The 18,681-nt window shown below is 36.7% G+C and overlaps 1 protein-coding gene across 1 annotated transcript in view; it reads right to left on the minus strand.

Moving 5' to 3' along the window:
• PARP8 (poly(ADP-ribose) polymerase family member 8) overlaps positions 1-18,681 on the minus strand; it is a 103,823-nt gene that overhangs the window by 25,793 nt on the left and 59,349 nt on the right. Inside the window, exons 6-14 of the mRNA XM_026035605.1 lie at positions 16,839-16,916; positions 13,624-13,718; positions 11,157-11,217; positions 10,202-10,292; positions 7,396-7,462; positions 6,535-6,660; positions 3,939-4,503; positions 1,499-1,552; positions 1,300-1,395 (exon numbers count right to left, since the gene is read on the minus strand). Coding sequence (XP_025891390.1) covers positions 1,300-1,395; positions 1,499-1,552; positions 3,939-4,503; positions 6,535-6,660; positions 7,396-7,462; positions 10,202-10,292; positions 11,157-11,217; positions 13,624-13,718; positions 16,839-16,916 — 1,233 coding nt within the window. The remainder of the gene's footprint in view (positions 1-1,299; positions 1,396-1,498; positions 1,553-3,938; positions 4,504-6,534; positions 6,661-7,395; positions 7,463-10,201; positions 10,293-11,156; positions 11,218-13,623; positions 13,719-16,838; positions 16,917-18,681) is intronic.

The following is an 18,681-nucleotide window of genomic DNA, read 5'->3' on the forward strand; positions in this document are numbered from 1 at the left end:
TTATCTGAGTCCTACAGACAATAGAAAAGATCTGGTAATTTAAATAATTATATTACCCAAATTTTGCATATAACTCACTTGAATCTTATCTCATTCTGCCACAGGTAGCATTCATAGTACTACRTTTGAAGAGAAAAGATAAGAAACTGGTGCCCTTTCTATAGGTTTCTCATTGGGATTTCATTGCTGATAAAGCTGGCAGAAAATAGTGTTTTAGAAGGCAGATATGAGCCTAAGGAGGCAAATAACCACTTGATAGGATATTCGGGAGTACACAGGTTTTACTGTGACTTAAATCAGGGCTAGCTCTGATTTACATACACAGAGGTGCTCTGAAAATCCTATTAGCAGCCTGTTTGCATGCTCTGCCTGCAGCCAGGGTTCCTGAACAGGGTACCACTGAGCATCACAGGGACTGTGAGGTGATTTCTGCTACAGCTCCCCTGCATTTACTTCCATGGGAACATCATAGATGATGTCTGTCTCAAATCGTGCAGCTGCTGACTTAGCTGAGGACCTGACGTTTGAGAAAGATATTGGCAGGTGAGATGTCAGACTACCCATACTCAGGTGCTTAACATAGTTTTCCATGTTTTTTTCTCAAAAGTGTTTTCTTTTTCACTTTATGCATTTACCAACAGCATTGAAACGGTACAATGTTTAGAAGGCAAAACTGCTCATTGCCATTTATAAGGGTATGAAAAGGGAGGAAGAGCAGTATAAGTGTCCAGAACTTAGACACCTGGAAACACCACAGCACCTCAGGCTAGCTAGGACACTTCACACTGTATCTCCTTCTACCGTTTTTTTCAAACCAAACTACGGAGGATGATTCCTTCCAATGGTCCACGTGCAAAAGAAAGGCAGTATTACTCGTGGCCTTGTAGCWTTAATACTAGTGTTTCTAAACACTCTGGTTATTGCATGATGGGAGCTCAAGGACTAAGATAACCCCTAAACTTTTGTGAAGAGCATCAGAAGAAGCTGCAAAAGTAGCCTAAATTTGGTAAGTTGTCCTTACCCACTCACAACTACTCTAACATGTTAGTATTTTGTGAAATACATTCCTCCTTTATATTTCTATGACTACTGCACAAGCCTCCTTTCCATCTCCATTTGCATTATATTTTTTCAAATATACAGCAAGAGCTAGTCAATATGTATTACACTTTTGTTTACTACTAGAAAATTAGCATGAAGCAACTGAAATTTTCAATAGTTTTATAACAAGCTTGCAGGTTCCACTGCTATTGGAGRTGTTAAAAATGCATTATTTAACTCAGCAAACATACAACTTACCCTCAGCATAGGTCCATTCTGGAACACATGGGGTTCATCACAAACTACACAGTATTCATTCAACACCGGTATCCGCTGCTCAGCAAATTCAATAGTCTAAGAACAATGAAAATGAGAATAACAACATCTGCTTAAAAATAATTAACAGTCAGCTCATGCTCCAGAGTGTTTAAAAAATGGGTAAGAAATGACATCCTACCTGCACAAGAAAGCCGCGGTCTCGTACTGGAATGCATTTTGCACCATAATTTTGCTGTAAGGAAAAAGTTCAGGTGACTTCAGTGAYGGTAGATTATTTCTAAAGCTTTCTTAAGAACATGGTAAAACATTTCTATTTTTTGTGTACAAAATTGTTAAGTAGATAATAAATGCATTCAAATAATATATCTCATTTGCATAAGTCAATTATCACAAATAATTCACAAATATTTTTACAGTTTGCTAAGTGTAGGGTGGGTTTGTAGCATTTCTTTTATAGCTTGTGTATCCCAGCATCCCAAAACTCTAGTCTCAAATGGAAACAAGTTTCCTCAACTCCATTCTAACGAGCATGCATTTGATTACTTCTTTCACATTTAAACCATGCATTGTCTTTACGTCTATCTAAATATGGAATATATACTTAGGCTTGAATAACTAAAATAGCTTCTAGAAGTGCTGAAAATCTTTTTCTTTCATATTTGCTATGAGATCAGCTCTGTGGGCGCTAAACTGACAGTTCTCTCTTCTCAGATCCCATTCACATTCCTTCTGTCTTTTTCCTTCAATGTTCAACAACATAAATTTGAAGGTAGCTCTGCTAAGGGAAATCACTAAGGTACAGGACTCCCCCCAGGCTGACATCTATCTCAGACAACCCTTGTTTTGACTGAGTGTCAGATCAGCTCCATTTACAGCTTTTGGAGTTTTGTCCATTTACAGTCTTATTTTCTTTCATTCTTCTGTATATTTGAGAAACTTCCCTGTTTTCTATGGGATATAATCCTGCTACTTGTATGTATGTATATGTGTGTATGTGTATATACATATATATATATATACACCCAAATATTTTAGCTGAGAATTTAAAATAAGTTAGGGATCTAATTCATCAGTTACACTTTAGATAAGACTTCAGATTAGAGATAGGTATTGTGATGACCTGTATGTCTAGTCCCCACATACAAAATGTGAAAGGGATTCTTGATGCTCTTCTGCTAATATTCATGAAATTGTACATGACCATGTAGGTGATGATCTCCCTCAAAGTAAATGCATTACAGTAATAAAATTACTAGGACTAACATAGACCTTTACAGGCTATTAAGTCAGACCTGCATTTCTTCTGGATCAACTCATAATGTCTGTTATGAAACCACTTAGGCAACTCTTCATTATTTTATCAAAATTAATGGGTCTCTTTGCATTTCACTTCAGGAGAGAAAATACTGTTGAGATATACTCTGCTGTTCCAGAAAAAACAAACAAACAAAAAAAAAAAAAAACAACAACAAAAAAAACCCAACGCTCTGCTCTGGTATAGACAAAAAGTTGGCTGGCTCATCTTAAATTAGTTTGGTTGTGCAGTTTACAAGAATCAGTCACTCKGCATGTATATAAATGATTTTACAACACTAAATCAATCAGTTTTGATTTGATGAGTCTAGGTCAGAGCTTATTAAACTAGTTTACTATGAAATGTAATGCACTCAGTGTAATTTTATTAATCAAAAGGTACTATTTTAACTGTATACAGCATAACAGACCAAGAATCTCGGTTTCCATGGGCCTGTTTCAAGGTCCTGTCTGGCTGAGAGACTGGAGAGGACAGTCTCCAAAGTGCCTCTTCCCAAACTAAACACAGAAAACAGACCAAGGCCTTTGAAGCAACACAAACAGTCTAGCTCATTACTCTGAAGTGTAAAAGCCAACTTACAAGAGTCAGAGACAGAAGAATTAAGTGTGAACTCTATTTCATAAGCACAGTGATTTGCATGACTCTCTCTTTCCCAGAGATATGTTTGTTTGGGAAAAAGAAGAGAGGCGATGGGAGCCTAATTCCTTCCCTGACCTTCTACTGTCATGAGGGTGCTGGAAGGTTAAGACCTTTCACAAAATGTAAGTGAATATAAGGTGAGTTGAACTGTGACTGCGTGCCTTCCATGATGATGATGGTCAAAGATGAAAAGCCTAGAGGGAGAAGTGACTTGGCATCCGAACAAGCTGCGGAGTGTTGCTTTCCCCATGATACAAACAGGAAAATCAAAAAAAGACATGTGAGACCAAGCCAAGTTGGCAGCACAGAAGCTGATGCTGTTCCTCCTTCCTGCAGCAAGAAAGCAGTGAAGGAAATGGGTGACTGGTCCTTCTCAGCAGTCAGCAGCTGTACATTAAGTTGTGTTCAAGGAGACTGCAAAGTCTCCATCTTGATTTAAGATTATGGCTTTATTACCTAAATGTACATGTAGAAATACAGTTGTTTAAAAGCACCTTAAATCCACCTTAGAAAGCAGACTCCACTATTCTTCACTGAAAGTTATTCCAATATCTCCACTAATGTACGTCCTGAATATTATTGTCTTTGCATAAGCATAAGCAGTGTAACAGCATATCTGACAATAATGTAAGAAAAAAAGCAGAATAAAAAAATTATTACGCACAGCAGCTTGTGAAGGTGATGATGACGATGGTGTTAAGATACCAATAAGCCCTGAGGTAAGAGAGAGCCTCCTGCCCTCTGCTATGGTGGACTCCTTGAAAGGCTCCATTTTGGATGACTTAGGGGCATTGGAGTAAGTCTTGCTGAGTAACTTGTGATTCTTCAATCCATCCAATTCTTCCATTCTCAGATTACTGGAGTAAGACCTGCTTAAAAGTTTGTGGGGCTTCAAGGTGCTGTTGTGCTCACATCGAGGATCCCCCGAACATGACCTACTTAACAGCTTATGGGGCTTTAAAGTGATGCACTCCTCCTGCTTGATGGCTGCAGAGCAAGAGCGGTTCAAGAGTTTGTGCGATTTAACAGCCATCGTCTGCTCAGCCCTAGGGTCGCTGGACAGTGAGCGGCCAAAGGTTCTGTGGGATTTTGTGGCACACACATCCTCCGCCTTAACTGTGCTGGAGCAAGTCCTTCTCAGTAGCTTGTGAGTTTTGGAGATGCCATCCTGTTCCGGCTTCAGTTTTGATTTATTTTTACCACAACCAGGTGGAGGATAGCTTGGCGACCTTAAAAATACAGAAAGATATAGCTGAASGTTAATCCAAAACTTGTGTGAAACAAGAAACTAAGTCCATGTATATTAGTGAATTTTTAGGTATCTAAGTCTTTAGGTATTTCACTAGTGATAAACCATGTCAACAATTTTTGTACACATTTATACACAATTTATACACAATGTTATTGATTGAAAGGCAGCTAACTGTGTATGTGCAGGAAAGAGTTATAACATCCATGTCCCTAAACTCTAATCAAAACACTTATTTAGGCAGTTATTTTTGAAAKAGAAACCACATATTTCACACAAGATTAAAACACATTTCTTTTATCACAATTTATCTTTCCTATGTAATCACTATGGCATGATCTCATTAAAATTAMAGTCTTCTGGACATAGCATAACAAATTTTACATGCAAATCAAATGGAAGATATAATGAGTAATGAGACTTGAAGGCACTAACTCAAATTCAATTCAGCTGAAATTATTTTTTTTAACCTCACAACAATCCAAGTGCTTTGTGGAAGACAATTTGCACCCATTCTGTCCTGTTTTAGACAAGTTCTACCTTTGTAACACTGGAAATGAGAAAGTATGGAACCCAAATCATGAATATAGAAAACAAAGAAGAAAAGCTTTTTGTGAAACCACACTCATATGAACTGGCACATTTCTGTAATGTTCACATTCACCTTCCCTTGCAAAAGAAGAACTRGTATCAGGTATGCTGAATCATTTTGCTAAGCTTTATAAGTAATCCAAATCTTCTGAGCATTTTTTGACTTGAATTGAATAGAAATGAAATTCCAAGGGGAAAATCCCTGTAAGAGGCTGGCAGGTTTCCCCAGGTTTTTAGCAAGTGGCAGCCGTGGGCAATAGGAGTGGAGCGTGCTGACTCACGGCTGCAGATGGCTCATGATCACACTCAGACGTACGGCAGGTGGGAATGGGACTCTAGGGAGAGGAAAACAGGACCTCAAGCTTGGGCTCCTGGAAAAGGGACTGCTGTAGCAACCAGCTCCAGGGGAAGAAAATCATATTGGTTTTTATATGCCCTTTTGGAATAAAAGCAACCCCAAAGCTACACCTTGCACAAACTGTATTGGCTAACGGTAAGTGGCAAGGTAGGGGATGAGTGAGCTTTCTGCTCAAAACACAGTCTTCTCCTCTTTCACCTTTGAATAGAAAAAAACAAGTAAAAAAACTTGTGACATTCCTCCTTTCTCAATGCAAATCTCCCAATTTTTCCACATTGAATATTCTTTGAAATTTTGCTAAATTCTATTTAAATTAATGGAAGGGGTGATCTGTCAACCCTTCAGAAGCAGACAAATATGCTGAAATAGACAAGTCATATTTCTGAAAGACAGAAAATCAGAGCCTGATTTGACAGAGAATTCAAGCATAATAGTAACTGGTAGCAGTCTTAAAGAGTTTAACTAAACTACTATTATTACTTGTATGCTTTTTAATGTCTTTGAACTTGAAATTCTGTGCCTGCATTTCAGGAATTCTGAATATTCAGGCATTCAAATAATGGGTTGATGTGAGCCCTAAGCAGCCCTCAAAGTTAGTCTTTAACGCAGGGATTATACTACTTTTAAATAATTAAAATACATACAGGTGTGGAAAGACGACCTGGACAACCACAAAATCAGCAATACKTTGTGTAATCAGCACAATCAGCAATATATCAACAAAATAGCTTGCAACAAAAATAACAGTCAAATGGTACCAAGGAAGTAGAGTAACAAATGTGGCTAAGTTAAGCAAGATAAAAGGAATTATTTCCAGTTCTAGATGAATCATAGTTGTTTCAGAGAGCAGGGCATTGAGGGGTTCTGCCTTCAAAGAGTCTCAGAAGCTGCAACAGCACATAGTTCGCTTTTGAAGCCATGCAAGCCAAGGGCTGGAAACCCATGAGGTAGGATATAAATAGAACCCTTCTCTATGGAGAAAAGTCAACATTTCACCTTGCGAAGTATGCTGTGGATATTGTATAGGATGCAACAACAACAGCTCATTTTCCTTGTTATTACCTGCGCAATGTAGAAAAGATGTGCAGAGGGGATTTCACCTTTTTGTCAGACACTTTCTTATTGTGCGTACAATTAGACTTCTCTTTGCTATTCTTCCACTGTTGTGTAACAAATGTCTGCATGATTCTGCAAGAAAGAAAGATTTTTGTATCATAGCCAGGTTGACCTTGCTTTGATATAAGGGCTTCTGCGTTCACCATTTGACWACGTGATGCAACATCCTCCTTCTGCAGGTAGAGTTTCTCTGTGGACTGACAATTGGGTGTCTCAGCTTTTCAAAAACACTTTCTATCCCTCCTCAATAGGAACAGATTCAGAGGTATAAACATACACATATGTAAAAAGATAACTCATCAGATTTAAGAAAATTGGTAGTATCATGAATACACGAAACTGCTAACTTTTCTATGCTATTCTTCCTTGTCATCAAAACTTGGATGACCTCACTATTGTAGTATATCCTGCAGACCATCACTTAGAAAGGGTAGATCMTTAAGGCGCATGATGCCCAAAAAGATGCCTGCTCCCAAGACTTTGCACAGTCTCAGGAGAAATATGGAAATGAACTGTCTTTCTGAACTTTTGTAGCTTGCTTCCTACATGTCAGTAAAGTGACAGGAAAGCCTGGGAGGAAAAACAAATCAACTTATTTCCAGTGACTGACAAAAGTGAACTTAAAAAAAATAAATCAATGGCAAAAACTTTGCTTTGTTGTTGTTGATTTTTAAGAAAACATAAGTTCAAAATACTTTGATCCAACCAACTTGACAACTGTGAATTTTTACCATACTTGAGATGATCTGGGAGATCATCTAAAATGAGTATATTTAAACACATTGGTTTACACTTTTCCAAACTTACTTTTTCAGCTGATGTCCCAGCCCAAATCTTTCCTTAGTAGAGATCTGAAATACATCCACAGTTGGCACTAGGGAAAAAAGAGACCTCGTCAATGTAGGTACTTAAAGTGATACTCAAAACAGAGAACTCAAGCAATGTCCTCATTGGAAACAAAGATTTTACGACTCTTTCTGAAGCATTTTGCCACAGAATATGAATTTCAGAACTTCATAAAGGTGCAGGGCACCTGCAATATTTCTGCTATTTCTGCAAAGAGAATTCCACTTAAGAATCCAATTTTCCTAAATACAAGTAGAATTGATATGAGTTCCTCCTCTTTAAACTTAGATTTTAGATATGGATGTGATTAAAAAAAAAAAAAAAGTCAAATATTTCTCCACATGGTCACAATTCTTCTGAGTATGAAGAAAACCCAGAGCAGAATAAACCAAATTGACTTATATCTGGGCTTCTTTCTAAGGACTTTTTAATACAAGATCTATAACACTCATCATGCTTGATGTATAAATCACAGTGACCAAGGACTACCCTGAATTTCCATCAAGACTTTTCCTTCCATTGGCATATGTTATTTACCTGTCAGAAAATTGAAATCATAAGGGATAGAGCCTGAGAATAAGCTTCTAGTATTACTTAAAACACTTTAATAACATTTACTAGTTAGAAGTAGCAGCTGGAGTCCAGCACTTGTTGAGAGCCCTCAGGTGTTGGAGGTCGGACAACATCAAAAACATTTTAAAAGCACAAATCGATTTTACACTTTGTGTTAGCTAAGGATGTAATGGTAACAGTAAAGGAAAATAAAACAAAGCAAAAAATGCTTTTTGTTGGATTTTTACCACAAAAAGCAGTATTTTTATATCTATATTATTCTAATCATACAGAAAGTCACATCTTATTCAGAATGTCAAAGTTAATTTGTTAATTTTCCTTTATTAATAAAACAATATATCTAACTTTCCCATCAGATTTCTCTGAATTTGAAGTGCTGTGGTTACCTTTTTCTAATGTYACTATTCAAATATAATCTTATCCTTTAAAGCCAATTGGTTAATTTCTCAAAAGGGATGAGTAATTTCATTAGGGTAGCAGTGCATTTAGGTTATCAAATTTAGGACATAGAGTGTGTAGGGGGGGGTTATTTTCAATTGGTTTCATCATAACCAGTTTTAGTAGTCTTAAAATGCGACAACTARACTACCTTTGTTATCTTAGCTTTATARCCACAGGAGACAGGCAAGCACATCTAAAGGGTGATTCATCCTAATCTAAGGCAGGTTTCTAAGATATYGAGATGCCCAAAGGCATATACAAAAATCATAAAAAAATATTAACTAGAGGAATGTGTGTCTAAAAATCAGGATATTAAGTAATTAGATGATTGTATGTAAAGCCCCCACTATGCTTTGGAGTGTACTGCATATATGTTTCTTTAACAGAATGTAGTATAAGGAGAAAAATATGCTGCATAAAGTAATGGCTTGGTAGTCTCAAAACGGCATTTTTCAGGAGGAAAGGGAACAAACAGGGAAAGGGTCTTGTTAACAGAAAGCATGATGACTGTCAGTGTCCCTATTTTGGTAAATAAAAAGACATGGTTGCAACAACAACTGCACAGAACTTCTAGTGCCAGTAACAGCAACGTATCTGTCTCTGCCTTATTTGGTATTTAGCCACAACCAGTCAGTTGCAGACTGGAACTTAGCTTTGTTTAACCTTGTCTGCAAACTTGTTTTCATTTCACTTAATCATTTCTTTCTGTCTCTTCACACTTCAGCCTCTTGCCGCATTTTTTTTTTTAATTATATTTTGATAGAAATTTTCTGATTATGAAGGCAGCTACTTATGGCAAATGGATACTTTAAGTTTTTTACACTTACAAAAATGACCAGAAAGTACAAACGGCAAGGCATAAACCATGAAACTGATGAAAAAATGTTCATTTGAATGAACAGAATATGGCTTATAGTTAGGWTCAGCAGACAACATATGCTATAAGAATAGCTTATTGGGATATATTTTTCTAAACATAACATGGAGGGAAATATCTATTCATTTTCCAGGCGAATTCTCCCACAGATACAAGTTTAAGCTGACAGCTGCACTAGAAGCCTCCAAATCCCATCAAGTTTTGATCCAAAATACACACTTAGCTCTGACTCCTCACTGTAAAAACATATCTAAACTTGACTCTTGCATATGAATGATTAAAAATTTTTAATCTCATTTGGGTCTTCATGAGTTCAGACATTTTTAGTCTCATGAGGAAGCTTTATTACTTAATAACCACAGAGTAGGAAGATGATACAACGTCAAAAATTCAAATTTAAAGACCCACAGAGTTCACACAGTCATAAAAAAACAGATGTTAACAAGATATTTATGACAGCCTGATTCTTTAGAGGTGCATAAAAAAGGGCATATTAATGTGCTGCACAGATCTGTGTATGTGTACATAATCAGTGATGTCTGCATTTGTGGTTGGGATCCATTGACCGCATACAAAGTGTCTCATTTTCAAAATCAGGAAATAACATATCAAAAGTTGCAGATCCTTCTTATTAAAACACTGCAGGTTCCTAGGGCAGTTATATTTCACAGGCTCAAGAAGTTCCAAAATTCAGACTATAAAAGTGTACACTAAATACCCATGCCATTATTGAGGGCCTAATCATGAAATTAAATATAAGCATAACTTTAAGCAAACAATACTGTTCTCAGTGGTAGATTTAAGCATATGTAGGGTCAAAGATTTGGCCCAGATAGATACTACCCAAAGCATATGGAAAATAAGCAGGTGACTAACCTGGACCATTTAAGTACTGTGTAAGTGAACAGTGCAGTCGCACTATTATAGGCTCTGTGCGAATTACATCCCAGGCCACAGCAATCTCTTCCTAATTCAAGATAAAAAGAAAACAACACCATTAGCCATCATATGGAACTGCTGCATTTTGGCAATCTGCCTTAGGGTAGGTATAAACTCTAGRCTTCCATTCATTTACCCAGTCATGAGATATCCATTACAACTTTCAGGTGGAGACTTAGGAAAACTATTGCCTGCTGATGCCCAGAAGAACAATGTTAGAATGCCACTGACTGGATAAATTCACAGCAAAATGAGATTTTCTTAAATATTAGAATCCCCCAAACAACTATCTCATGCTGTACAGACCTGGGTTTATGATACGTCTATGTGGGAGCTAATAGTGCTCCTAAAAGAGCTAATTTTCATTCTACATCTAGAGGACAGGAAGTAACTGTATAGAAGAGGTGAGGAAGCATGAAGTTAATGACAGCACAGCTGTTGCAGGCCATGCTGCCAGGCAGCAGCACTGCTGTCCTGTCGCCTTCCCCACTCAAGCCTCTCCCTAATCAGCTGCAGATGTTGAGAAGTACCCAGGAGAGCTCTAGCCAAGGCCTCTTCCCTCCAGAACTGCAGCTTTCACCTAACTAAGGTCTAGGGTAGCATGAAAAAGAAATGTATTTCGTTTATATCAGTTACAACATTCATCATTTACAAAGTATGYTTGGAAGGGAAAAATAAACACAGTAAATAAAAGCTGACAAAACATTTTGACAAGGAGATTGTAAAGCAAGAGAAAACCTTTCCRCAGAGAAGCAATCAATAACGCGACAGCCACTTGTGAAGATCAAGCTACTGAAAATGGAAAGTCTCTGGTTGTCTAGAGAGTCTGATGTGTAGCAGAATTAAATGGGTATTAATGTTCATTATGTAATTCTRTGATTAGATTACTCACATCAAGGAAGCTAACATCAATATGCAGATCAATATCTACATCATCAATGGCTCCATATTCCCTGAAAGGAAAGAATTACATTAGATTAGAGGTCTTTAAGATACTCCTCGGCCCAAGAGTACTTAGAATAGGGAAGATTTTATAAAAGATAATCCTGGCTGTAAAATCAAAACAGTTATAAAATACACATTTACATAGATCAGATCAGTATTCCCAGTGGGTGACCCTCTGCTGCACTGAAGCTTTCTTTCTATAGGCTAAATGTTTTTTACTAATCTACTCCAAATCACTCACTCCATTGCTACTGTGTATTTTTGTCTTATGTAGTAGTCAAATAAATTAAGAAAGCAATGATGGCCGCATGATATTCAAACTCATAGGAAATGAAAACTCAAAAATAAAGAGAGGTTGAAGACGAAAACAACATAGCATAGGTGTTTCATTGCCCTCTGAATTTGTTTGAGGTGTGACTATTTTGTTTGTCTTCTGACTCATTCCTTTGGCTTCACCCAGTATATTTGAAAATGTCTGAAAAAGTAGGGCAAGAAAATATTTGTTCATACACATAACCCCCAAACTGCTCTCCTTTTTATTTAAATTGGTTAGCTAAGCAATTCTGTAGATGTGCAGTTACTCAGTTTTTCACACAGATTAGCTGATAATCTTCTAGCTGTTATTTTTTGGTTTTCTACACTGTTTATATGCTTGTTTTCACAACTTCCATGGTTTTCATCTAAGCTAGATGAACACAGCACAGCAGCAATTGGGCCTAAATGAAGCTGACAAGGAAATTTTGACATAGGAAAATATTTCTGTGAATATATCCATCTTTAAACAAACTGGCCTTTCAGCTGGTGGCAAGGCCCAGTTTACACTGGAAATGACCAGTTCCCAGCAACTCAGTCCAAGTGTATGTGGGCCTTGATCTTGCACAGCTTTGGGAAGGGAACCTCTTGCACCAAAGCCCAGTGTCTCCGCGTGTCGCATGCCCCCCCGTGTCGCCAGCAGAAATACATATCCTTAGTGGATGTCACTGTCAGATAGACTTGTTACAGCCAGAGACCTACAGCTCCAGGAGAGGGGTGAAACTGAGTGCTAAAAAAGTTGTTTGTGGTTTCCAAGAATTTATGACTATTTCAACTACTGGAGAGTGAAAGAAGTCTGAAAGTTTTCCACATGCCAGAAGTAGACACAGCTGCCAATTTCTAATACACTGAGCCCAAAGAGATCACAAAGCTTACAATGAAACAGCTTATTCAATAAATTGAATGTATTAAAGTTTTTAAAAGGTTATATAAAATGTTGCTGTTTTGAGAGCCTAAGGGACCTTATTATCAAGGTACGTACAGTTTCACAGTTATCAGCTTAGCAACTAAATGTTTACCTCATTCATTTCTTAAACTCATGTATAACTATTTGGAATTTAATTCCCCAGATCCTCTAAATCTAATGAATTTCCAGTTAATTTTCAAAGCTACTCTCTACACTATAGCTGTAGATAAGCTCTCTTTTCTTATACTAAAATCATACAGATTACTATTTGGAGGATAATGGGAATTGTTACCTGCAATACAGTATGCCTATGGTTGTTATGATGGTCTCTATATTACTTGTTTTGTATGAGAATTTTGTTGTTTTGTGGTTTTTTTTTCTTTTTTTACAGAATTATTACAATGACATATATGAAAAATTAGGTCATAAAAGACTAGAAAGGACTATAAGATATTCTACAGCTAAGCAAGCCTATACATGTTACACAGAAATTTTGTAGAATTTATTTTGATCATCCATCTTGAAAGRAGGTTCCACAAGCTCCATGCGTAGCCTTCTCTAGCATTCCACCAACTCCTCCAACAATAAGAAAACTTTCCTAATACACAACCTAATTATTTTTACAAAGTTAGTTTCTTATTGTCTCTCTCATGATGACAATGCAGAGCAAGTGATTACTGATCCTATCTATGCACAGCTCTTTTTTCTTGAAGGAGTTATTATGTCCTCTTCCTCTGTCTTCTTTTTTTTTTTCCCCAGACTAGACAAATCCAATGCCTTCAGTATTTTGCCAGTGACAACATTTTCTATGTCTCTTATCATCCTTCTTGTTCACCTCCTGGGTAACAGGCATAGTATGACAGAACAGAAGCAATTTAACAAGGATTTAGTGTTACGTTGAATAGTAATTTTCAACAAAATACAAAAGCCTGATCAAACATCTACTGAACTGCAAAAGAAAATTATGTTTTAGAACAGGCTTCCAGGATCCGTTCTGCACATAGCCAATCATATTAGTATTCAACCATAAAATGAAAGCAAACTCAGCATTACTACCAGTTAACAGTGTTCCTATAATACTGAGAAATCATYGCTTCAGAAGTGACTTTTGTTTTGATGGTGAGGCATATTCTACATGGAGCTTCATCTCCAAAATATAAAAAGGCTCCACAATACGAAGTGGAAAATGACATACCTGAGAGATACTGCATTAGGTCCATAGATCTCTCTCACTGCTGTTAAATCAGCTTCCAGCTGTGGGTGCTTGTGGAGCTCTCCATCATAGCTAACCTATCAGCAAAAGATTGCTAAAGGTTTTCATTTATTTCATCATTGGTACCTGTATAGTCCCGATAGGACTTTTCCCCCCACATGATGTTCTCAGGTGTGTAGAAATTTCTTAACACTATGCCCAAGAGGAACATGCCGATAAACTCCCACATTGAAGCTTTCTGGCTCTYCTAAACCATCTGTGATGTGTAAAGCAGGAACTCCAAATCTAAATCCCTCAGGACTGAGATGTCTCAAAAATTACATTACAAGGAGTAACAARCTACTCAACGTAATGCTTTCTACACTGCTCTCTGCTAGTAAGAGGCTATGATTTCAAAGAAGAAAATGTAGAGACACACAGCTATGTTCTGGCAAAACAGAATACCCCACTACRGTGTTTTCTGTCCCCGAGTTAGTGCCACAGCCGTGGTGAGGTGTGCAGAGCAGACTGCCTGAGCTCTCAATACCTGCATTTGCGAGCACGTTCTGTAACTGAAGCCCACGAGAGAGGGAGAAAGTGTGCAAAGGCAGGGGTATTACTGTTTCAGGCCCCTGCTCTCTTTTGCAAATGTACAGAGATTCAAAGTAAGAGCTAACAAAGAGTCTCAGAAAAAAAAGGTGAATATAAAAGCTAAAAATCTGATAACTTTCCTGTATCTGAAGAGTCTGTGTTTAGAAAGTCTTAGTATTTAATCTGAGACCTGCTTCAGATTATTCTGTCCCACATAATGACAAAAGGTTGCATTTTTAAAGGAGATTAAGTGATTTACCAACCTAAATCCCATTGAAAATCAATAAGACTTAGGCTATTGAATCACTTAACTGCTTTAARGTATTAATCCATCAAACCCTTAGGGAGGATTACAAGCAGGTGCATAGGAAGCAGATACAAACATTTAATTTATGACCAAAAGGTCGTATCTTGTTTTCACGGCCCATCAAATGACATTTCCCATTTTCCATGATTCTTGTTTCATCATCAGTTCTTCTCTTGTCTTTCCAGCTGCAACCACTTGGGAATGTTAACATTATCCCTGACCACCACCTTTTCTAACTGTGCTGATCATACAAATATACTGGCATCTATAAACTGCTCTCTAGTTGTTAAAGTAAACACAGGGTCAAAGATGCTTAGAATTCACTACCTCAGTTTTAAACTCCTTTTCCAAGAGATTCACTGTGGGAAGAGACTCACATGTCAAATCAAGTRCTTATCTCTTTTTTTTTTTTTCACGCAAGCATACACCTATACACACACACACACACAYATATATATTTTAACATATTATTGAATCTCTATACACTTGAGTACTCATTTGTATGGGTAACTTGCACAATTATAACATTAAAGAAAGAACTGTTCTTTTTGTCTCTTGAGGAACTTTTCCATTCTGGTTTCCCATTTATTTCCTGTGTCTTCAATTCTACCATCTCTCTAATTTTRCAGGCCTTCAGAATTGTTTCTTTTTGCCCATGCAATTTCTAATCCAATCTCAAAAACAGTCTTTTTTATTTTCTACTGTTAAACATAGTTTCAGTGGTATCTTGGGCTATTTTTGTAAGTTTGTCCTCCTTATTTTGCTTTTCCAGTATTTTATATTCATGATATTCACAACAATCTGTTATTTTATTTTTATTAGTGATTTATCTATAATTTAATTCCCTTTGCCTGCCACTATTCCTGCAATTAAATGTACTATGTTAAAACAAATAGAATGCAAAATASGATAAAACTTCCACTTCAAATGTAAGGTAACTAAATTTTAATATTACTGCACTACCTACAGCTGGTTTAGATCTTGCAAAATGACTTGTCTCTGTATTCTCACTCCATACACAGTGTTAAAATTTATTTGGGCACTGACAGATACCCTCGAGGAAATCCAGTCGCACTGGTTCAGGATTGCACTTTCAGCTGTCTGCTATCTTTTCCTTCCTCTTGAGGTTACTGCCCTTTCTGTAGGGTTGAAAAAACAAGGCCAGTCTGCCCAACTCATCACCACAAGGCAAAATCAGATTTTTCTTCTCAGATAATAAACTAAGACAATGRGCTTTGCAACGAAGCGTGTGTACAGAGTCCACTTCAATACTCCGCAGGGTCGTGAGAGCTGGTAGCTGATGTGAGACAACACGTAGCTATTGCCAAAGTGAACATGAGTCAATTATTTTCTGACAGTAAAAACGTGCTCTTTCAGTTCCAGTGTCACTTTTGATAGCTTTTTAGGGCTACGTTTTTACTGTAAATGACCTTGCCTGTTATTTGGTTTTCTAACTACAGGCTGCGGTGGGCTGTGCAGCAGAGCAGAGCTGGCAACGTCCCGTTCGTGAGCGTGGCACACAGGGCTCCACGCTGAGCCAGCGGCCACTTCTGTAAGCACTGACCTCATTTGCTAAAATGTTATCAATAAACTGTCCTAATAATAACATAACTGGTGAATGATGCCTCTTGGGCAACAGTCAGAGTAAAAAGAAACAAAAACTGAATAGAAACCAAGTGTGAAGCGCTCTACTGACAGCTCAAAAGAAAAAGATATGAGAGATTTTATTTGCCAACACATAAGAGGATAGCATAATAACTAATGCTGCTGAGAGAACAGCAAGGAAAGACAAAGCAAGACAGACATCTTAAAAATATTCTGCATTTTTCAAGGTGAATTTAACAGTRGAGTTCAGAAAAAGAAGGGACTGTTTCCTAGATCATAAATTTGTTTTGAAATAATCATTTTTACCATCAAATTGCAATGCTATTGATTTACAGAATGTCAATTCTCCACAAGGATGCAGCTTTGTATCCTGATTTCGCATTTGTATTAATAACAGAACATGTGTTAAAGAGTAAATAATAATTTCCTGAAAGTAAAGAACTGGATTTCTTTTTTTCCAAACCTATTGAAAAACAGCTTTTTTTTTCCTCCCTGTTCTYACTGCTATATAATTATAAAACCAATGATCTTATTATGTTTGTCATAACTATACTGTACAACATACTCAATATTCCTTCTATAAAATAGCATTATACATAGTATACTATAGAATGTAGTAAGCAACACAAGAAATTAATCATTATTATATATTTATAATGAAACGAATCACAGYAGCTATCAAATCCTGAAAGCTACGGGAAAATACCCCTATTACCTGTCCTCCATAATAAAATTCTTCAGAATCATTATCTCCTTCAGAATCCTCTTCAACTGTGCTGTTATGTCTGGACTCCTAAATAAAAAAGTTTACAATGATACAGATGACATGTTTTGGTCTTGCATTTATATTTCTAATTATGAATACTGCAGTTGTGTCTTTATAAATAAGCCCTTCCTGCTCTGTAGTCTTTCTAGAACAGTACTATAGGTATGTTTGGTCAACAGTGAAAGAGCAGATTAAACCCATACCAACAAAATCTGAACAGATGTTGGATAAATATTCCCGGGTATAGAACGGATGGTATTCTATGTAACCAGAGAAACTAGGAGAATGTGCATGAATATTTCACTCAGCGCTTCTGCACAGAGCAATCAGAATCAAGGTTTTTATGATAAAGCTAAAGCCAAACCAAATATAACTTAGCCAGACAGAGATGTTGGTTTAAATAACTAATTCAAGTGCAAGAATGGGAATTTTAAATTTCCTTTCCATTAAAAAGTCTCTCACACATTTCTGCTTCACTATTATTTTTAACTTGAAAAGTCATATCAGCTTGTTGCCAGAAACACTGAAATGTAATTTTATGGCTAAGTCCATCATAAAACTTAAAAATGAAGGGTCAGAAAGTAATATGCCTACCCAAGCATAACCTGCTCTAAATAAGCTGGTCTGTGAATAATTGCACTCAAGAAAATAGATCTKATCACGATACAGAGTAAAACTCAGCATGAGCTAAGTGTTATATTCTGCTTTTTTCCAATGAAGGCTTTACTTATTATTATGTAATCATTTAAAGATATTAATACTTGTCTCCTAAAATCTATTTGTAATTCTTAGGTCCTAGACTGACAAGAAGCCCCCAAAGAATAATTTCAAAAATCATATATTTTTAGCTCAGTCTGAACCTGATGTATTTATTAKATATTTTTATTTCTATCCTGCATAAAACTGCTTGAATAGAATAAAAAAGTCAGAGTAGAAGTTACCCCTAAATCTCATGCRCCCATAAAGATCAAATATACCATTATTACCAATTTCTACAGCCACACAGTCTCAGTGTATTTCCTTGCCTTTGCCTACAAACTCACGTTGTATATAGAGATCAAAATATTTAATTCAGTCAATTTCACAGCAATTTTTTGAAGACAAGAGACAAAAACCATTTCTGCTTCTACTTYGCTGAAGAGAAACAAAGTGACTTTAGTCTTCTTTGCTTAATAATAACCTTAGTTCAACAGGAAGTGTGTTTTAAAACAGAACTCAAATGAACGCAAATTCAGTGCAAGCTAAAGAGAAATGAAACTCTCCCACTAGAATAGTGATGAACCCAACCTGTCCTGTCCAAAACTTCTAACTGTCTGGCCAACAGAAACGGTCACTATTGAAGATTTCTGTACTGCATTTTTTCCCCAGTACTTATATCCTTAAGTTTCTTGTTTAAATAAAAACAAAATAAAAGCTGAAACTCTGTCCTACAAAGCTAAATCAATCTCAAACTTTTAATCAAAAAGATAAACTATTACTGCATTTGCAATGCCTAAATCAAAGTCTCTTTTATCATTGTATTGGGCAGCCATGGTTATCTCCCTTTTCCAGGATCAAATACAGATCTGAGACTAAAAAGTAGTAATGAAGAAAAATGTRCTCCAAATTCAGAACCATTCTTATTCAGGAAAATCCTGAAGTACTTAAATTCTGGATATAGTGCTCAATTTCTTTCCTGAGATTGGAACACATACAGAACTTTCCTCAAGCCCATAATGCTGCCAGCGCCYGTGGACCTCATATTATCCTCTTTTCTCTCTTGACTTAACATCAAGAGGAAATTCTGACTAAG

This window comes from Nothoprocta perdicaria, unplaced genomic scaffold (assembly GCF_003342845.1).
Source record: "Nothoprocta perdicaria isolate Ctin4 unplaced genomic scaffold, notPer1 scaffold_1, whole genome shotgun sequence".
NCBI lineage: Eukaryota > Metazoa > Chordata > Aves > Tinamiformes > Tinamidae > Nothoprocta > Nothoprocta perdicaria.